At 39.8% G+C, this 22944-nt stretch overlaps 2 protein-coding genes across 2 annotated transcripts in view; both read right to left on the bottom strand.

The window, feature by feature from the left end:
• Positions 1-899, bottom strand: part of CEP152 (centrosomal protein 152kDa) — a 91895-nt gene extending 90996 nt beyond the window's left edge. Inside the window, exon 1 of the mRNA XM_008568657.1 lies at positions 866-899. The gene's annotated coding sequence lies outside the window, so the exon portion shown is untranslated. The remainder of the gene's footprint in view (positions 1-865) is intronic.
• A 14819-nt stretch (positions 900-15718) lies between these two features.
• Positions 15719-22944, bottom strand: part of SHC4 (SHC (Src homology 2 domain containing) family, member 4) — a 146720-nt gene continuing 139494 nt past the window's right edge. Inside the window, exon 13 of the mRNA XM_008568656.1 lies at positions 15719-16684. Within this exon, the coding sequence (XP_008566878.1) occupies positions 16529-16684 (156 nt within the window). The 3' untranslated portion in view covers positions 15719-16528. The remainder of the gene's footprint in view (positions 16685-22944) is intronic.

Genomic DNA, 22944 nt, shown 5'->3' with positions numbered 1-22944 from the left:
TTTCCATTTCTGTATCTATCTCAAAGACTGGTTATGAGGATTCGCAAGATAACCCACATAAAGTGCTTAGCACTGTGTACCAGTCAATACATTTTAGTTTTATTACTATTATGACATTACTGATAAATAGGAGTCTGATAAATACAGAAGAGGTTACAAGAACAAAGAGTATTCAGTGTATCTTAGACAAAGTGAATGTGGAGCCTGTGAGAAACCTTGCTTCAAATAATGTAACCTCCTCTGGAATGAAAATGCCACTCCTTTCAAGATGCCCTTCCCAATCCTGTTCTCCCTTGGAATTCGTCATTTATTGCACTTTCAGACTCTATTTCTTATGCTGATCATATAGTTTCAACTTCAGCCTCTCTCAGTTGAGAGCATTCACTATCTTGAGAGTGCTCGCTCATTATGTAGGTATAGGGTGACATTCAGCTTAAATCAGACTCAACTCCATGACTACAAGATGAAAAGAGTTAAGTACCACAAAGGGGGGTTATAAGAACTGCCCTGAGAATCAGGAAATTCTTCTTGCTTACAACCTAGCTTCCCTTCTACAGTGGAAACAGCCAGAGCACACTAGCCTGTTTTTGACCTACAACTCTGGCTGAGGAGGCCTATTCATTCATTCAACAATTTATCAAGCACTGCTCAAGATTACAGAGTTTAGCAGGACATTATGGAGGGGGTTAAAATAGACATATAAACAAATGATGACAACATCTTGTGATCAGTGCTAATGACAGCAGCTTGGACAAATCGATTCAAGGTGCCCAGGGGACGAAGCGAGTAATGCAAAAACACAGTTAGCGCCCATAGGCTGAACGAATCTATCAATGAATGGCCTTGCATAAATGAATGACCTTACCAAGGAACTCAGTTTGGCGTCAGACACAGCACAACAGATACCACGAGACCGAAGCTGCACGAAGCCCAGGATGCCTGGGGCTACTGGCTTTGGGGCCAGCGTCACTTGGGCTCGGTCAACACACGTGCACAGAGCACCCACTATGAGGCAGGCGTGGCGTCGGGTGACCGCAGCAGGGATCCCTAGGGTAGGGTCTCGGGGCGACCCCAGCAGGCTGGAGAAGAGACGAGAAGGGCTTCCCAGGCGTTACTTCTAAGCAGGTCCCTAGGGGAATGAAGAGGTCTCCACGACACTTCAAAGTTAAAAGCTGAGCCCAGCAAGCCGCGGATAGTCCACCACTGCGGGTTTTGGAGAGGGGGTGGGTCAGCGCTCTGGGAAGCTTCGCCCAGGATGCTGAGTACCCCGCAACTCCTCTAACCCCAGCCCCAAGCCTAGCTGTGAAGCAGAACTCACAGGAGGACACGGACGCTGTCGCCGCAGGAAACTCTAGCCCCGACAGAAGACCAACTTCTAGCAAACCCCCTTACCCGGGCCCTAATCCACTAGGTCCTTCCTGGTCACAATCAAACACCGGAGCCCGGGCCCTTGAGAAACAATCGTCTCCTACAATCGCCGGCCAGAAGCTCGCCTGGTGGGCGGGGCCGTGCCCGCTAGGGGCGGGGCGAGGAGGCGGAAGTCCCCGCCCTCGTCAAGCTTGGTTGAGAAGTATGCCCGCAGTTGCAAATGTAAGGCTGTTCGAAAGCCGGCGCCACCGGTGGCGGGAAGCTCCCCCTATGCGCCCATTGGTAGATTCGTGAGCCAATTACGAAAGGGTTGACCCTGGAGTGAGTGGGCTTATCGGTTGCCTAGAGATGCCAAAGCACCTCCCCTGCTACCTGAGGCTAGGATGGACCTGCCTTACTCGGGCCCCTTGCCCCTCGGTGCAGAAGGAGACTGGAGCGGTGACTCGTGCCCCCCGCACATTCCACTCCTAAACTTACCCGGTTCTCTGCTGCAGCACTTAGAATCCCCCCGTTCCCCCACCGAACTGTTGCCCTCGAGGTTTCTGCATTTGCCCTTCTTGTTCTCTAAGGCGCCTGCTCCCCCAACACCTAACAGCCTTAGATGTTGTTTTGCTTTGTCTTCTAGCTTACTCGGTCCCGCCTTGCTTAAATTTGTATTTCTTTCGTTACTGATAAGGCTGCACATTTTCCCACATATCTATTCACTACTTAATTTCCTCAAGGGTGATGTTCTTGTCAGTATATGGTAACCTGTCCTTTAATACAGCACGACCCAGTCTCCAGGAAAGCCCGGTACTGTATCTACCTTCTCTGGTTAAGAGGGTTCCAGTGAATATCAAGGAGTTAGTTGCAGCAGATCCACATATTCTTTTATCCCTTTGCCATGTGTACTCGTATGGAGTAAAATGGTTGTTTAAAGGCTCCTCATAATCTGGCTAATTTTCCTTTACTACCTCACTATCCCAACCTGTGATGCCTACACTGATCCCTGTAACCCTGTCAACTAGCATAGGGTCTGGCACATAATCGGTGCTCATCCCATAGTAGTGGAATGAATTAAATCACGGGCTGAGATACCAGTGTTCCCAGAGTGCTTCTTTTTTTTCCCCCTGCTCAAGCTGTTTCTTTCTCAAAAGGAAAAAAGGAAAAGCTGTTTCTGCTCAAGGTGTTTCAGCTCAAGGTGTTTCAAGCTGTATATCCCTACCTTACTTCTCTCCTCCTCTCAGTCTTCAAGATAGATGAGCACCTCCTTTGAAGCCTTTCATGACACCCTCCCTTGCTTGGCAGAAATAACCTTTCCCACCTCCGTACACTGTACGTATCCTATTATCGTTCTTATAATTAGTTGTGTGTACAAATGTGAATATCTTGAAGTACTCACTTTGCTTCTTGGGCATCCAGCATGCTTCATGGCCCCTGGTAGGCACTCAAAACAATTGTGTTAAATTGTGTTAAATAAGTAAATGAAATAATGAGCAAATAAATGAGGATTTGGGAGGGCCAGAAAAAGCAAATAAAAGGCATTCAGGTAAATAGCATTTGTTGAACTTGAGCCAAGGTATCTGTTTGTTAGTAAAAACCAGACTTAGGCACTTTTCACATCCCACTGAAGTCCATCAGCAAACTGTAGTGTCCTGGGATGAGGATTATGATGGAATGCTATAGCAAGAATGCTAAGTGATCCCTGCCCACACACACTTGCTTCTTAGAAAGATAACAGCACAAAAGATGTAAGGGGAAAAGCACATGACAAGGCAGTGTTGATAATCCCTTACACGTGCTTTACAGTTTGGTAAGTTCATTCACAAGCATTATCTCATTTGGTCCTCACAACAACCCTGTGGGGGGCCAGGACAGGTATTATCCCCATTTTCCAGTTGAAGAAACTTACATAAAAAATAATTAAGTGACTTGTCCAAGGCTACGCAGCTAATACAAGACAGACAGAATTTGAACCTGTCTTTTATCTCCAAATCCAAAGCTTATCACCACATACAAAATATTTTAGTACATAAAATATAGCACATAAGTGGCAAAAGATGCAGAATAAAGAAGAAATCAGAGCCTCCCCACCTCTAAAAATAGATTTGAATGAAGTTATGGATATATTATAATCAATAAAATTTTCTTTGATTGCTTATCCTGTTTAAGTCCTGGCCTAGATGCTTGAATATAAAGTGTAGGGCAAGACCCCCATCCTCCAGATACCAACACTCTGTTTGGGGTGCAAATGCTTATATAGAAAGACAAATGGTAACACATACACAAAAAAAGTTTAGTGTATAAGTCAAATAGGCAATTATTATGGGACAAGTGAACATCCAAAGAAGGATCCATCAAGAAATGATCCAGTCGGAAAAGGAGAAAGTTCAACAGGCAGGTTGATTAGCATGAGTGAGTGCAATGTGAAGACCAGACCAGCAAAAGTGAAGGATTCTTGTGTTTAGAGGAGGATTGGAGAAGTAGACAGTATGGAGATAGTTTATAGAAGAGCTTGAAGCCCGGAGAAATAGGAGAGGCATTCTACAGAGGTAAGGCATGGTGTGCACAAGAAATGAACTTAACACGTCCAGAGGAACACAAGCAAACAGAGGCATTCTGGGGTAATGAAGACAAGTGTGGGGGATGAGGGGAAAGCTGCCAAAGATCTTGAATGCTGAACAGGAGATTATCTGTGGAATGTTGGGTTAATGTTTGCCTCACATTTCTTTTTTAAGCCATCCATCATCACTTGCCTTTATTTTATTTTATTTATATATATTTTTTGAGACGGGCCGCACCATGCTCAGCCAGTGAGCGCACTGGTCATCCCTATATAGGATCCAAACCCGCGGTGGGAGCGCCGCTGCGCTCCCAGCGCCGCACTCTTCCGAGTGCGCCACGGGCTCGGCCCCTGCCTCACAGTTTTTAAACAAACATACCTGTGAGCAGTGTGGGACGCTAACTTTACCAAACTTGTTTACATTTCAAGGAGAAATATCATGTTGTTGATGAGATGAGATCCCTCCCACTAACAAGCATCCGAGTGCGCCACGGGCTCGGCCCCTGCCTCACAGTTTTTAAACAAACATACCTGTGAGCAGTGTGGGACGCTAACTTTACCAAACTTGTTTACATTTCAAGGAGAAATATCATGTTGTTGATGAGATGAGATCCCTCCCACTAACAAGCATTTACAAAGGTGGAGTTAAACCATCACTTCTCCTTTTTCCCACCTTCTCTTTGGTGTCAAAGCTATCAGGAGGTCAAAGCAATGCCATCACAAAAGTGCTGTCCAAAGCAGTACCATCAAGGAGCACTATCCTCAAAAGAGGACTGAACTTAGAGTAAGAAGACCCGTGTTTAAGTTATAGCTCATCTACCTACTAGTTTCTGTCTACAGCAATTTATTTAACCCTCAAAAGCCTCAAAGTCTTTATCTGAAAATAATATCTACCTCTCAGGATGGTGGGAGATGAGATTCTGTGAAAGCACTTTTACAATGTGGAAGCACTTGGGCTAGCCAGTTATCTCGGTTAGAGCACAGCCTTATAACACTAAGGTCATGGGTTCGGATCCCCATACTGGCCAGCCACACACACACAAAAAGATTTAAAACGTGTTGCTACATATTATGGCTTATTGGACTACAGTACACACTGGGGTCTTAGGTAGTGAGAAAAAATCAAGAAGGTATAATTGCCACAACCCAACACTAAGGCATTCTGGGAGTGGCTGTCACAGAAAGAGAAGGGTGGATGTGCACAGATGGCAACAGGAGCTTATGGAATGGGACAAAGAAGGAGTCTATGTAAAGGATATGAGAACAGGACCCAAAAAAAGGAAGTGCTACAGATGGAAAACGGAGTGCTTGGAAAGAACTGAGGAAGATCAGAACATTATTTAGAGTTCATTCATTCAACAATGGTTTTTGAGTGTCTACTTTGTGCCAAGCACTGTTCTAGGGGCTCATTTAATATTGACAAGGGTCAAAATGCCTGCCCTGCTCAAGCCTTTTCTCACAATAGCTATTATGACCTCATCACCAATACCGCCCCAAAACCTCCAGTCCTGGCCAATCATATTCCCTTCCCAGATAACTGAATAGGACTCCATAAAACAGAGTCAGTGGTAACAATACAGAAGAAAAGCAGCATTTTATAACACTTGTTCATATTTTATGTGAAATATACTACCTCCCTATCTGTGTCATGTATATGGTGAAGCCTAGATTGAAGATCATGAACTTTTGCCACTCAAAATCAAGGATCAGGCGATGGGGGTCCGAGGGCATTGGCCTCACCCTTCTAATACCCACAACCAGCCCAGGGACAACAACCGAGCCACCACAGGAAGTGCCCCAGGTTCTAAGCTGGGACAGTGGGGGACCAAGGGCCTGAGCCACACCCCTCCAACCCAGTGATGACCACTGAGCCACCACCGGAAGACCCTGGTATCCTGAGTCAGGGCGGTGGGGGGCCAAGGGCTTCAGCCACACCCCCCTGACATCTACATCCAACCCAGCAATGACCAAGCCACCACCAGAAGCCCTCTGGTCTCCCCTGCAGGAATGAGGGGGGTGCCACATGCCTCAACCACACCTCCCCTCCTTCCTCCTTCTCCCACCCTGTTTCCTTACCCCATCCCCTCTCTCTGCCCAACTGCTCTGCAACAACATCTTAGAATGTAAAAAAATGATATTAATAAATAAATAAACTTTAAAAAATAATTCAATGACTGAAATCGCACATACACACAAAATGAAGGATCAGCCTGTTTCCTGCACTTTGAAAAAAACCTGACAGTTCGACTTTTTCTTGGATTCTGAAACTTAAAATACTGTTTGACTTGAGTTGATTGGGTCATGTAGAGGTCAAACAGGATCCCACCCCACACTCCAAAGTTCATGTCTACCTGAAACCTCAGAATGTGACTTTACTTGGAAATAAGGTCTTTGCAGATGTAATTAGTTAATATGAGGTCATACTGGATTAGAGTGGGCTCTAAATCTTATAATCCAAATCGTATAAATCTTATAAGGACTAGACCCCTTATAGGAAGACGGTTGGCCACAGAGAGAAACACAAGGAGAAGACAGCCACGTGACGAAGGAGTCAGTGATTGGAGTTATGTTGCCACAAGCCAAGGAATACCTGGAGCCACCAGAAGCTGAAAGAGGCAAGGAAAGATTTTTCCCTAGAGCTTTCAGAGGGAGCATGGCCCTGCCAACAACTTGATTTCAGATTTCCAGCTTCCAGAACTCTGAGGGAATAAACTTTGTTTTAAGCCACCTAGCTTGCGGTACTTTGTTACAGCAGCCCTGGGAAATTAATACAGGTGGGTTTATATTCCTAGCAACTGAATGTTTTTGATTAAGATACATTTGTAACAATAGGTTGTATTTGAAAAATCTAGATCCTGTTGTTCTCCAAATATAGTCCATGGCTTACTGGTCTACCTCAAGGATCTTTCTGATGGGCCACAAAATGATACAAAACACAAGCTTTTTCTTCAGTTATCATGGGAAAATGACTTGCGAATTTATAGGGTTTTATTTTTTTTTATTTTTATTTTTTATTTTTTTTTTGTCTTTTGTCTTTTTCCGTGTCCGGCAACGGATCGCAACCCTCAGTGTTGCCCCCGTACCGGACCGGGGACCAGCAACGGGATCGCAACCCTCGGTGTTGCTCCCGCGCCTCGCTCAGCCAGTGAGCGGGAACCGGTCTGTATGTGGGATCCGAACCCTTGGGCGGGAGCGCCGCCATGCTGATCCGTTGCCGGACACGGAAAAAGACAAAAGACAAAAAAAAAATAAAAAATAAAAATAAAAAAAAATAAAACCCTATAAATTCCCAAGTCATTTTCCCATGATAACTGAAGAAAAAGCTTGTGTTTTGGGCAACGGATCGCAACCCTCAGTGTTGCCCCCGTACCGGACCGGGGACCAGCAACGGGATCGCAACCCTCGGTGTTGCTCCCGCGCCTCGCTCAGCCAGTGAGCGGGAACCGGTCTGTATGTGGGATCCGAACCCTTGGGCGGGAGCGCCGCCATGCTTCCCAAGCGGCGCACTATCCAGTGCGCCACCGGGCCAGCCCGATAGGGTTTTATTTTTATATACAACTAGGAAACTACCAAATAAGATATTAGAGGTTACTAATGTTTAGAATTTGTAAACTAAAATGAGGATACCGAGAATGATTATTCATCATTTCTACGTGCAATAGTGCAAAGCCCACCCTCATGCACATTTGATGATAATTAGAAATCCCACTTTGGGGAGAAGAATGTTAATAGTGTCACTCCCCAGGAGATCATGGTTTTTGAGAGCTGTTATTCCTGCTTCTTAATTACTGTCTTTGCTTAACTTCATCAATATCTTAAGTTTGATGTAAGTTGTTTAGTTAACCCAACTCTATGTGTTAAGTACTTTAAAATATTGACTTGCACTTTTCCTATAACTTCACTTTAAAATAATATACATGTTGAGATTCAAGTCTTTATTACTAGTAATCTTTTACTAAAGCAGTCAACTTACAACGCCTCTAAAATATCCTTGTTCTTTATCAAAATGTGCTGGCTATGAATTTGTTCTATTTAGATAACTCACAACATATTATTGAGGCAAGTGTAAAAAATTAAGTTTTTTGAAAAATGTACAGTGTAGTATTTTGAAATATGAAAGTTTGTGAATAAGATCATGTCCCTCTTGTAAAAACAAGTAAATAAACAATTCTGATTGTTCCTCTTCAGTTCTTTGTTGTCACTGAGTTCTTTTTTCCTACCAAAAAGGGGGTGGGTAGGTTGAAAAGTATGTGGAACAACAGGTCTTTTGCTTCTGCAAGGTCTTTGATCAAAAGAGTGTGACAGCCAACTGCCTGAATTTTATGTTTAGGATTTTCAATCATAATAAGATTTTTAATCAGAAAACCAGTAAAAGCTATCAGAAGAAGTGATGTGAACCATTTGATTAAGGTCCAGAGCTTCAAGAATTATATTTGCATGTGGAATGCAGACCCTTCCAAATGCCAAGAGATGCTTAGACCATTCCACTTCTGTTTCTTTAAACACTCAGTATATTAACAAAGAAAGTACCAAAACAAGATTATAAAATCAGTGTATATTTTAAATGCTTATGTAATGCTTGTCATAAAATGCATATTGACAAAATACGACATAATATAAAGATACCATTCAAAATGAATTGCAGAATGTATTAAAAATACTAATGCTTTTGAATGCTTAATATAGTACAATCATGGGATACATGTTTAAAGTTGTTTGATGTACATGTGTCTTAGGTCAGGTTCCCAGAAGTGAACGTTGACATGGAAATTTAGATACGGATGATTTATTAAGGAAGAGGAAACCAGTAAGGGAATGAGGAAGCAGGACAGGGAAGGGGAAGAAGCCAAGCAACAGTGTGATTTCAAAAGAATGCCAGCCCCAGCCTGATCCCACAGGCAACTCTGGAATGTAAGAGGACAAAGGCGAGGGAACTGGGCTTTCACACTCTTGCACTAGAATTAACGGTGGCAGAGAAGGGTGAGGAGTAAACTCAGGCACCTCTGGCTCTTGGTGACCCAAAGCAGCTCCATTAGCCTGAGTGTGTCCTCAGAATGAACGGAGTGACAGTGCAGACAGAAGCAAAACACACAAAACCCAGGGCAGGGGTATACAGAAATTGTTCAAGGTACTCAAGGGCATTGACTGTGTCTCCTGCAACATCCTTGTTTGCCATCCTTTGATCTTGTCAGCGTCTCTCTAGAGATGATGATAAACATTCACATTTGAGGACCTTCATGAATGTGAGGTCACATGCAGCTTATCCAACTGAACCATCCTAGCTCTGGTATGATGGGACTTAGGACTACAAAGATGTTCCTGTCACCATGTTCTGTGGATGAAGTACATTCAGTGAAACTTCCAGGGGTTAATTAAAGTAGCAATCTTCCTAAAATCTCTTGATATATCTAGGTTCTACCCACAAACTTTTTAAAATTAAACTTTTTATTTCGAGAAAATTGTAGATTCATAGGCAGTTGTGAGAAATAATACAGGGAGATCTCCTGTAAGCTTTACCCATTTTCCACCAATGATAACATCTTGCAAAATTATACTACAGTATAGCAACAAGAATATCCACATTGATGAAGTCAAGAAACAAAACAATTCCATCATCAAAAGGATCTTTCACGTTACCCTTTTATAATCGTACCCACTTCCTTTCTTCCTACCAACTCTCTCCTTAACCCGTTTTAGTCGGTTGGGATTGCTGTAACAAAATACCATAAACTGGGTAGCTTATAAGCAACAGAGATTTCTCATAGTTCTGGAGGCTGGAAAATCCAAGATCAAAGCACCAGCAGATTTGGTGTCTGATGAGGGTCCGTTTCCTGGTTCATAGAAGACATCTTCTTTCTGCATCCTCACATGGCAAAAGGGTCAAGACAGCTCTCTGGAGCCTCTTCTACAATGGCCCTAATATAATCACCTCACAAAGGTCTCACCTCCTAATATTACCACTTTGATGAATTGGTTTCAGCACATGAATTTGGGGGAGACACATAGCAACCCCTAATCTGTTCTTCATTTCTATAATTGTATCATTTCAAGAAAGTTATATAAATGTAGTTATACAGTTCATAACCTTTTGAGACTGGCTTTTTTCACTCCGCACAATTCTCTGGAGATTCATCCAAGTTGTTGTGTCTCCCAATAGTTCTTCCTTTTTATTGCTTAGTAGTACTCCTTGGTATGAATGTACTTAACCATTCATTTCACCAGTGGAAGGACATATGGGTTTCCAGTTTTTAGTTATTACAAACAAAGCCATTATGAACACTCCTGTACAAATTTTTGTGTGAACATAAGTTTTCATTTCTCTGTAATCAATGCTCAGAATTGTAATTGCTGAGTTGAATTTTAGTTACATGTTTAGTTTTTTAATACACTACCAAACTTTTTTTCAGAGTGGCTGAACTACTTTACATTCTCACCAGGAACATATGCGCGTTCTACTTTCTCCTCTCCTAGCCATCATTTAGTGGTATTTTTATTTTTTTATCCATTCTGATAGGTGTGTAGCGATATCTCATTGTGGTTTTAATTTACATTTCCCAACTGGCTAACAATGTTGAACGCATTTTTATGTTTTTATTTGCCATCTTTATATTTTCTTTGGTGAAATGTCTGTTCATGCCTTTTGCTTATTTTCTAACTGGGTTTGTTTTTTTTTTTACTGTTGAGTTTTTAGAGATTTAAAATATATATTCTAGATACTTGCTCTTTTCAGGTATGTGATTTGCAAACATTTACTCCCAGTCTATAACTTGTCCCTCATCCTCTTAACAGTCTTTTACAGTGCAAAATTTTGCAATTTTGATGAAGTCTAATGTACCAGTCTTTCTCTTTATAGATTGTGTGGAGTTGAAGAACTCTTTGTCTAGCCCTATGTATCCCGAAGACATTCTCCTATGTTTTTTCCTAAAGCTTTACATCTTATATTTAAGTCCATAATCCATTTGACTTAATGTTTATATAAAGTATGAGGTTCATTGCTTTGCCCACAGATGTTCGATTGCTCCAGCACCAAGTGTTGAAAATGCTCCTCTTCATCCATTATAAGTTGCTTTTGCATCTTTGTCAAAAATCAATTGAACATATTTGAGTGGTTTTTTTTCTTAGTTCTCTATTCTGTTCCATTGATTTATGTGTCTATTCCTCTACCAACAACACAGTCTTTATTACTATAACTGTATAATAAGTCTTGAAATCAGATAGACTGATTCCTTCTGCTTTGTTCTTCTTTTTCAAAATTGTGTTAGCTACTTTAGTTCTTTTGCTTTTCTACATGAATTTTAGAATAATCTTGTCTATACCTACAGAGAGTCTTGCTGGAATTGTGGTAGGAAATGCATTAAGTCTGTATATCAATTTGGGGAGAATAAATGTCTCTACTATGTTGAATCTTCCAATCCATGAACATGGTTATCCATTTATTTATTCTTTAATTTCCATCATCAGCATTTTGTAGTTTTCAGCATGCGACCTGTACAAGTTTTGTTAGATTTACATGTATTACATATTTTTTTGAAAAACTATAAATGATATTGCATTTTTAATTTTGGTGTCTATGTGTTCATGCTAGAATACAGAAATATAGCTGAATTTTGTATGTTTATCTTGTGTCCTCTGAACTTTGCTAAGCTTATTAGTTCTGGAAGTTTGGGGATTTTTTGTTTGTTTATTTGTTTGTAGATTCCTTGGGATTCTGGATATAGACAATGTCATCTGCAAGTGGGAACAGTTTTATTTCTTCCTTTCTGATCTTCTATGACTTTTATTTCCTTTCCTTGCTTTATTGACTGTCTAGCACTACCAGAAATATGCTGACTACGAGTCATGATAGCAGACTTCCTTTCCTTGTTTCTGATTTTAGGAGGAAAGGATTCAGGCCATCACTAGTAAGTATAATGTTAGCTGCAGGTTTTTTTGTAGATGCTCTTTATCTATTTCTAGTTTTCTGAGAAGTTTGTTTTTTCTATAATCCTAAATGGATGTTTAATTTTGTCAAATGCATTTTCTGCATCAATTGATATGATATGATTTTTCTTCTTTAGATTGTTGATATGTGATATTCTTTTATTTCCTTCATCAACATTTTGTAGATCACAGTGATTGACTTCCAGACAATGAGCCAGCCTTGTATGCTTAGAATAAACCTCACTTAGTCTTGTTGTATAATTATTTTAATATATTGGTGAATACTACATGCTAATATTCTGTTAAGGATTTTTGCATCTTTATTCAGAGGGATATCGATCTGTAGTTTTCTTTTTCTGTGCTGTCATTGTCTGGTTTTGATGTCAGAGTAATATTAGCTTCAAAAAGTGAATTGGGAAGTGTTCCCTTCTCTTTAATGTTCTAAAAGTGATTGCACAGCACTGACATTCTATAAATGACTGGTAGATTTCTCCAGTGAAATAATCTGAGCGTAGAATTTACTTTGTGGTAGGTTCTTAACTGTGAATTGAATTTTTTAAAAAATTGTGGCTATTCATTTTTTTTTTAATTATTATTTTTAAATTTATTTTATTGAATCAAAATTGATTATACATATTTTGGGGGTTCAACATTGATATATGTTGACCAAATCAATATTACTAGTATATTGTTACAAATCGTAATTATTCTTATGCCCTTTGTCCAATCTCTCCCTTTCCCCCATTCCCTCCCCCCTCCGCCCTCTAATTACCCTAGATTTCTTCTCACCTTCTGAAAGAATAAAGGTCACTCTGTTAATTTGTTGCCTAGATGATCTGTCCAATGCTGAGAGGTATGATCAGTTCCCCCAATATTATCACAGAGCAGATGCTTCTTCTATCACTCTGAAATGGGCTTTGTGGAGAGATACATCTTTTCTTTATCTCTGCTCGTGACTATCCTTGTGTCAATGCACTCCAGTGGTTGGTGGACCATCTGCGTGGTGGTTATGGCATCTAGCTGCTTTTGCTGCAGCCATGGTTATTGTGGTTGCTGTGGTGGGCCACCCACATGGAGGTGATGTTTTCGGCATGTTTCTTGGTGCTGGCGGTGTGCCTGGTTGTGGGGTGTGTCTGGTCCCCTTCCCCATGCCTCAGGTCTGGGGCAGGCCCTGAGGTGCAAATGATCGATTTCATATTGGGTGAATTGCAGTAGTTTATGGTTTTTGAAAAATTGGCCTAACTCATCAAAGTTGTCAAATTTATGTGTCGAACCATGGGTAGCATTCCCTTATTATTCCTTTGATGTTTTTAGGGTCTGTAATAATTACGTCTTTCATTCCCACACTAATAAGGCTATTTGTCCCATTAGTAGGACAATGAAAAACTACAGAGAGATTAAGTGCCTATAACTAGAGCAAGGAGGAGCATACCAACTAAGAAAAGAGCCTTTCCTTACCTTGTATAAGAAGCTCAAAGGGATTAAAGTAACAATTCATTTTTAGCACTAGTATGTGGATATTTAAATGTTTTCCACAGGTGTAGATGGTATGTTTCACATTGTAAGAAATGATCTCATATTGTAACCTATGTGGATCTATAATTCTAATCATAAGAAGTAGCAGGGTCAGATTAATTACTTTTCTATAATTACAAGATAAATAATGGCAAGATTAGTAGGACTTGCAAGAAGCATAAAGGCTGAAGATTAAAATTATCTCCGTATCTGAAGTTGTTTTTAAGCAAAATAATCAACACCTCAAAACATCGTGACATTTTTGCTGTGATTCACCTGAAAATATGCACTTATTGCTTGCAAATTAGCTTTGCCTTACTGGCTAATCCAACCCTTCTCTGATGCTTTTAGAAGCCTGACTATCTTCAAAGTCCTCTGTACTGAACACCAACGTCAAGGGCTCAGATCCCCATCCTAGCCAGCCACAGGAAAAAAAAAAAAGTTCTCTGTACTGGATGTACTCTGTTTACCCTTGCAGATCCCCTCTCCACCCTTTTCATCCTCCTGTGTGCCCCAGGAGGCTGACCTTCAGGACTGCATCAAGGAGCTTCCTTGCTTTCTGTCTTCAAGTTGCTTGGGCCAGGAGATAATCCCAACAGAAATCAGGGAGATGGGGCAGGAAAAAGTCAGGTTATTAATGCCCCTAGCCACCTCTGTTGAGTCACCAAGGCTAATGGCATCCTTCCACTACAGGCCCCTCCTAAAAGGCAGTCTTTGCACACAATTGTTTCTCCAGATTCTATAACTGCTCCCTCCACCCCACAGGGCACTGCATTCTCCTTTGTAGTTTCTCTATACCCTGGCCCACACCTTTGTAAATAGTCCTTTTATTAAACTCTCCTCGAATTACCCAATTTGAGTGAGCCACATGTTTCCTGCCAGGACCCCAATACACCTTCAAATGATACATTTTCCAAATCCCAAACACCAGCCATATACTGTCAATTGTCACAAAGCAATAATCATTTATTTTTTTTTTAGAAAGTCATTTACAGGTATTTATAGGCAAATGAATTTCCACTTTAAGACAGATGAAGATAAGAATGTGAGATTAAAATAGCATGCAGATATTTCTTTTGTTTCATTTGTTTTAACTGTGTCTGTGGTATTTGTAAGTGCAGTACTTGCTTATCTAACTACTATACCATTATAGTCAAATACTGATTCTCCACGTGTAGTGCTCACACCACTTATACTCTCTGCATCTATTTGCATTAGGAACTCTTTCTTGCTACCCAGTTAACACTGCTCAGCCAGACTGAGACCACAGCCCTGTCCTGTCTCTGATGAAAGTGGTTAGATTACCCATAGGTTTTTATTGATAATCCCCTTTATGAGGACAGATGATCAAGAACTAAAACATCTGGAAAACTGATGAAAAATACATAATTTCGTAGTTGTATAAAAGAAAACAAACCTATGCAAGAAATCAATGGTAATAGAAATAAAATAAAATCATAAGCCTTTACATAAAAGAGAGAGTTTAACGAACTTGGTTTCTGATGATTTCAATCCAAAAGAAGTTTCCCATATTTTATTTAAAACTTAGTAATTATATTACAATTACAAAGATTAAGTTGTATCTACATAACCAAAATGAAATGAAGTTAAGGCAATTGTCCAGATAACTCAGGATAAAACAAACAAACAAACAAACAAAAAAACACTCTACAGAACGGCCATACCTCTAAATGAAAAGGCAAGTAAAGGAGTGAGGCTGTTTTCTGCTACTCAAACCAAACCAAATCCACTTCTACCATCATTACCTGTATTATTCCAAAGATTCAGTGTTTTAAACTGAAAGGCTTGGGGTCAGAATTATGTGAATGTTGATCTCATTTGTGCCATTCATTCTGTGAGCATAGACACAGTCTAAGGAAAAAAAGCTGAATTGTTTAACTTAACTATACAGATTGGTTGACCCCTAACAAACAAAAAACTTGCTTTTTATAAACTCATACTATGTTAGAACTGCAGTAGACCTCTGAATTCACCTAGCCCAGCTCCCTGATTTTATAAACAAGGAAAATGGAATCCAGGAAGGCTCAGAAACTTGCCCAAGATCACACTGAGGAGCCCCAGCCTAGTGCTTTTCTCTACACAATGCTTCATTACGCTATCAGTTACCAGCTGGTCTACATGTGGCAAATCTTTTCAACTGTTTCATTCAATAAGTTTTCTCCCTCCTGCATTTTGTCTGATCATACCTAGAAAAGGTGCCAACAGTACATGTAGGTGAGAGACTATGATTCAGTGGCAACCAGTCAAGAGGAAATTCCCCTGTACTTCCAAATAAATTCTGTACTTTCAAGAAGAATGGAACCAATTTGGATATTGAATACAGGTTTTGTTTGCTGTCTTTATATCCATGTACTCATGTGCTTTTTTTTGGTGGGGAGTCAGGAGAGAATATGATGAAATAAGAAATGACTGCTAAATTTGGCCTCTTCAGTTTGTCACATGCTATAAACAGTCTGAATAGCAAAGATTGAGAAATACTAGGCCAGAGAATCTGAGCCCCAACCCTTCAACCAGCAGATGGGACAGACCAATAAAACATACCAGCACATTCAGTGGCTTTTGATCTGATTCCACTGGCATAGACACAGTCTGAATTCAATGTCATATTTATTTTAACATTGCAGCGAAAAATGCTACTAAACAAAAAATGTAATAAAAATCACCATCAGGCAAATTCTTTCTTTTTTTTGTAGCAAGAAAAACCTTTTTTTTTTTGTTTTTTTGGCAAATGGTTCTGTAGTTATAGAACATGATGACACTTAGAACTAATCTCCCCAATATCAAAATGTCCCCAAATTATCAAGTTGAAAGGCACATACTACTGCCCTAGCAGTTCATTCAAGTTGTCTTTAGCATGTGAAATTTATATTGTGCTTTTAGCTTGTTATCAATGCAACATGACCTTAAAAAGTGATATCCGTGCACACGTATAATTTCTTTTCAAATGAACCAGTCCTCTTCCTCTCTTATTTTCATTTTCCAAAGATCAATTTTTGTTAGTTCTTTGTTTTGTAAAGGACCTACCTAGTCCTTGATGGTCTCAGAAAGATGCACTTTACAATTTGTACTCTATTTTATCTAGAAACAAAGTTCGAATTATCTTTGTATCCTAACACAAAATGGAGTTTCTTGAAATATCAGTGAGAAGGTGCTTCAATATTGTCATTTGTTGGAATGCAAAAGTCCTGAATTATTATCTTTTTTCACTGGTTGTTTAAGGCTTACTTCGCTTCCAGAAGAGATGATTGGCAAACTATTATCCATATGGTATCTGATAAGGTGGCCGACATTATCAAATACATGATCCTTGGTCCTCACCTTGAAAAGGAAGTACAAATACATTTAGATTAAATAATAGTAGTTCTACTGGAAGATGTAGAAAATCAGGAGGGAAAAACCAGACATATCCCTAAAGTAGATATTTTGCTGAATAAGGAAAAGAAAAAGTACTTTTTTCAACGCTGTATCCCTCAGTAAACAATTTGCTCATTCCCCATTACATTTTTTTTTTTTTTGTCTTTTTCCATGTCCAGCAACGGATCGCAACCCTCAGTGTCGCCCCCGTACCGGACCGGGACCGGCAACGGGATCGCCACCCTCGGTGTCGCCCCCGCGCCTCGCTCAGCCAGTGAGCGGGAACCGGTCTGTATGTGGGATCCGAACCCTCGGTGGGAGCGCCACCGCGCTTCCCAGGCGGCGCACTATAGCAGTGCGCCACCAGGCCGGCCCTTCCCCATTACATTTTTTAACTATTCTCACAGGTTAGGAAAATGGTAAACACTTGTTACCCCATCCAAATTTTCAACCAACCTCTTTGCAATATTACTGTTTGATATATTCTATTATGTCACCATTTCTATAAATATTTAACTGGTTTGTATACAAGCGTGAATCCCAGGATTACAATTACCTTCTATAAAGCAGAGTGCTTCCATATTACCCTGTCTCTGCAGGTACCAGGCCCTTCTGGAGAAGTCCTACCTCTCCTTGGAGGGTCAACACAAATCCTGTCTCCTCCAAGAAGCTTCCTTGGAGCTTTCTAATAGGCATTCATGTTTCCCTCCCACAGACTTCATAGAAGCTTATTCATAAATATTTGTTGCATGGAACTTACTGTCTGCATGTCAAAGGAACTCAATTTTCCTATGTCATGCCTTCTCCTGTGGAATTTCCTCCCTAGTATTATTGTATCCTCACCCAATGAATGCATGGACAGAAGACATACATTACTACTATTCATGGTGTCTTGGTAGCCTGGTCATACATATGCTCCTATTTGGAGGCTGGCTGGGAACCACCCAGGAGAGAAATGGCATGCAGCCAGAGAGTACCTTGTTATGTAATTCTGCTAGCTCTCTTACAAGGGATTCTTTGAGTTCAGTCTAGATACTAGTTTTCAGCTTATTAAAAACACACATACTTATTGGAATAATTGATAGAATTTGAATATGGACTATGAATTAGATAATGGTATTGCATCAAGGTTAAATTTCCCAATTTTGATCACTGTGTTATGGCTAAGGAAGACAATATCCCTGTTATTAGTAAATACACCTTCAAGGATTTAGAGGAGAAGGGCACATGGCTCCAACTTACTCTCAAAAGGCTCCAAACCTTGAAAAAGTTTTTATCTTCTCTATCTCATCCCCACTCCATGCCAAATCAGCTGACCACTCACTCCTGCCAGTCTGTGTTCTCAATTCCAACTCACTCTGCTCTCCCATCTGTATTTCTCCTACCTCTGTTCTGGTTCAGGCATTCACTGCTTTTTACCTAGAAGCCCCTAATTACTTCATCTATCCCTGGTCTTTCTCTAATTGATCCTGCATACAAATGCCAAATTAACCCTCCTAGTACAGAGATTATAAACTGACCATCCTGTGGCCTAATACACCACATGTTTCAGTTTGCTAGGCAGTAGAATAGGGGGGATCATCCATAGAGAGTTTTAAGTATTTTCAATTAAAAATGGAAACAGTTTGCATTAAACTCAGGTTTTGTGGCTTCTTTGGGAAAATCAAATCTGGCCCTACCTCAACCCTGCAGGGCTGCAATTAGCTGGAGTGAGTGGTGACTGATCCCTTACTCAGGACACGTGCTTTCCAGTTCAACAGAGCACACTGCACTCTATATTCACTCTTTCACCTGCCCAGCTTTACTCACTTACGGTACTGGCCTGGCCCTGCAGACATTTGTAGTTGTGACCCCACTCGCATAGGCTTTTTCCTTACTTGTGATAAAAAACATAATTTGAGATCTACCCTCTTACCAGAGTTTTGAGTGTATGTTACAGCATTTTTGACTATAAGCACAATGTTGTACAACAGATCTCTAGAACTTTTTCATCTTGCATAACTGAAACTCTATAGTAACTCCCCGTTTCCCCCTCCCCCCAGCCCCTTGCAACCGTCATTCTACTTTCTGCTTCTGTTAGTTTGACTACTACAAATACCTTATATAAGTAGAATAATGCAATATTTGTCCTTCTGTGCCTGGCCTATTTTACTTAACATAATGTTCTCAAGGTTCTTGAGAACACTGTAGCATATGACGGGATTTCCTTCTTTTTTATTATTGAATAGTATTCCATGTGTATACCATATTTTCTTTATCCATTCATCTGTCAATGGACCTTTAAGTTGTTTCCACCTCTTGGCTATTGTAAGGCTGCAGTGAACATAGGAATGCAAATATCTCTTGTAGATCCTGATTTTAATTCTTTCGGATACTTACGCAAAAATGAGGTTGCTAGATCATATGGTAGTTTTATTTTTAATTTTTGAGGAAACTCCAAACTGTTTTTCATAGCAGCTGCATGATTTTACATCCCATCAATAGTGCATAAGGACTCCAATTTCTGTACATCATTGCAAACACTTGTTATTTTCTGGTGGTTTTTTATTTTTATTTTTTGTAATGGCTATTTTAATAGGTATGAGGTGATATCTCACTGGGGTTTTGATTTGTATTTCACTGATGATTAGCAATGTTGAGCACCTTTTCATATACCTGTTGGCTATTTGTATGTCTTCTTTGGAGAAATATCTATTCAAGCCCTTTGCCTATATTTTAAATTTGGTTATCTGTTTTTTTGCTACTGAAATTGTAGGAGTTCCTTATACTCACATATTTTGGATATAAACTCTTTGTCAGATATATGGTTTGCAAATAGTTTCTCCCATACTGCAGATTGTCTTTTCACTATGTTGATTTTCCTTTGCTGTGCAAAAGATTTTTAGTTTAATGTAGTCCCACTTCTCTATTTTTGCTTTTGCTGCCTGTGGCCTGTGTTTTTGAGATCTTATCTCAGAAATTTGCCAAGACAAATGTTATGAAGATTCTTTACCCTATGTTTTCTCCTAGGAGTTTTATAGTTTCAGGTCTCTTGTTTAAGTCTTTAATCCATTTTTAGTTGATTTTTGTGTATAGTGTAAAATAAGTATCCAATTCTACTCTTTTGCACGTGGATATCTAGTTTTCCCAGCACCGTTTGATGAAAAGACTATTCTTTCCCCATTGTGTAGTCTTGACACCCTTGTTGAAGACCATTTGACTATATACAAGTGGTTTATTTCTGGTCTCTGTATTCTGTTCCATTGACCTATATGTCTGTCTTTATGCCAGTACCATGCTGTTTTGATTAATCAGGAAGCATGAGGCCTCCAGCTTTGATCTTTCTCAAAATTGTTTTGGCTATTCAGGGTTCTTTTTGGTTCCATATAGATTTTAGAATTGTTTTTCCTATGTCTGTAAAAAATGTCACTGGGAATTTAACAGGGATTACAGTGAACCTATAGATTGCTTTGGCTATATGGACATTTTAACAATATTGTCTTCCAATCCATGAACATAGGATGTCTTCATTTACTTATGTCTTTGATTTCTTTCACCAATATTTTGTAGTTTTTAGTATACAAGTCTTTCACATTCTTGGTTAAGTTTATTCCTATCTATTTTATTGTTTTTGGTGCTATTGTAAATGAATTGCTTTTTTAATTTCCTTTTTGGATAGTTCATTGTTGGTGCATAGAAACACAACTGATTTTTGTATGTTGGTTTTGTATTTCCTGCAACTTTACTGAATTCATTTATTAGTTCTAACAGTACTTTTGTGGAGTCTTGATTTTTTTTTTTTGTCTTTTTCCGTGTCCGGCAACGGATCGCAACCCTCAGTGTTGCCCCTGTACCGGACCGGGGACCGGCAACGGGATCGCAACCCTCGGTGCTGCTCCCGCGCCTCACTCAGCCAGTGAGCGGGAACCGGTCTGTATGTGGGATCCGAACCCTCGGGCGGGAGCGCCGCCACACTTCCCAAGCGGCGCACTATCCAGTGCGCCACCGGGCCGGCCCGAAGTCTTGATTTTTTACATACAAGACCATGTCACCTGCAGAGATAATTTTACTTCTTCCTTTCTGATTTGAATGCTTTTTATTTCTTCTTGCCTAACAGCTCTGGCTAATACTTCTAGTATTATGTTGACTAGAAGTGGCAAAAGTGAGCATCCTTGTCTTCTTCCTAATTGTGAAGGAAAACCTTTAGTTTTTCATCATTGAGTTTAATGTCAGCTGCAGGCTTTTCATATATGGCCTTTATTATGTTCAGGTAATTTCTTTTTATTCCTGTTTATTTAGTGTTTCTATCATGAAAGGGTGTTGAACTTTGACAAATGCTTTTTCTGCATCTATTGAGATGATCATTTGATTTCTATCCCTTGTTCCTTTAATATAGAATATCACATTGATTGATTTTGGTACAATGAACCATCCTTACATCCCAGGGAGAAATCTCACTTGGTCATGGTATATGATCCCTTTAATGTCCTGTTGAATTCAGGTTTCCATTCTTTTAGTGTCTTTTTCTGCCCATTGGTATCAGGATAAAGCTGGCCTCATAAAATGAGTATGGAAGTGCTCCCTCCTCTTCAATTTTTGGAGGAGTGTGAGCAAGTCTGGTGCTAATACTTCTTCAAATATTTTGTAGAATTCACCACTGAAACCATCTGGTCCTGGGCTTGTCTTTGTTGAAAGGTTTTTGATTACTAATTCAATCTCCTTACTAGTTATAGGTCTGTTCAGACTTTCTGTTTCTTCATGATTCAGTCTTTGTAAGTTTTATGTGTTTGGGAATTTATCCATTTTTTCTAGGTTATCTAATTTGTTGGTGTATAATTGTCCATAGGAGTCTCTTATAATCCTCTTAATTTTGTTGCATCTGTTGTAATGTCTTCTGTTTCTGATTATATTTATTTCAGTCTTTGCTCTTTTTTTCTTAATTACCTCAGCTAAAGTTTTGTCCAGTTTTGATGATCTTTTCAAAAAATAAATTCTTAGTATCACTAACTTTTTATATTCTCTATTTCATTTATTTCTGCTCTAAACTTAATTACTTCTGCTGATAAATTTGGGCTTAGTTTGTTCTTTTTCTAGTTTCTTGGGGTATAAAGTTAGATCATTTATTTGAAATCTTTCTTCTTTTTTAATGTAGGCATTTATCATTACAACTTTCCCCCTTCGTACTGCATTTGACACATCTCACGAGTTTTGGTATGTTAAGTTTTCATTGTCATTTGTCCCCAAATATTTTCTTTGCTTTTTTTTTTTAATTTTATTTTGTTGATATACAATGTGGTTCATTATTGTGGCCCATTACCGAGACCTCCCTCTCTCCTCCCTCTCCTCCCTCCCACCCAACAATGTCCTTTCTGTTTGCTTGTTGTATTAACTTCAAGGAACTGGAGTGGTTATGTCTTCTTCCCCCCGCCCCGGTTGTGTGTGTGTGTGTGTGTGTGTGTGTGTGAATTTATTTATTTATTTTTAGCTCCCACCAATAAGTGAGAACATGTGGTATTTCTTTTTCTCTGCTTGAATCGTTTCACTTAATATAATTCTCTCAAGGTCCATCTATGTTGTTGCAAATGGCATCATTTAACAATGGGGAACAGGTATACCTTCGACTTGATGATTTCCATTCCTCTGGGTATATTCCCAGCAGTGGGATAGCTGGATCATATGGTAGATCTATCTTCAGCTGTTTGAGGAACCTCCAAACCATTTTCCATAGGGGTTGCACCATTTTGCATTCCCACCAACAATGTATGAGAGTTCCTTTTTCTCCGCAACCTCGCCAGGATTTATCGTTCAGAGTCTTTTGGATTTTAGCCATCCTAACAGGGGTGAGATGGTATCTCAGTGTGGTTTTGATTTGCATTTCCCGGATGCTGAGTGATGTTGAGCATTTTTCATATGTTTGTTGGCCATTTGTTTATATTCTTTAGAGAAATGTCTACTTAGCTCTTTTGCCCATTTTTTAATTGGGTTGCTTGTTTTTTTCTTGTAAAGTTGTTTGAGTTCCTTGTATATTCGGGATATTAATCCTTTGTCGGATGTATATTTTGCAAATATTTTCTCCCACTCTGGTGGTTGTCTTTTAACTCTGTTAATTGTTTCTTTTGCTTTGCAGAAGCTCTTCAGTTTGATGTAATCCCATTTGTTTATTTTTCCTTTGGTTGCCCGTGCTTTTGGGGTCGTATGAGATACCATCTCACCCCTGTTAGGATGGCTGAAATCCAAAAGACTCT

The sequence above is a fragment of the Galeopterus variegatus genome, unplaced genomic scaffold (genome assembly GCF_000696425.1).
Source record: "Galeopterus variegatus unplaced genomic scaffold, G_variegatus-3.0.2 Scaffold429, whole genome shotgun sequence".
Classification (NCBI taxonomy): Eukaryota; Metazoa; Chordata; class Mammalia; order Dermoptera; family Cynocephalidae; genus Galeopterus; species Galeopterus variegatus.
Note: the sequence above shows the minus strand (reverse complement) of the source record. Positions and strands in the feature narration are given on the sequence as shown.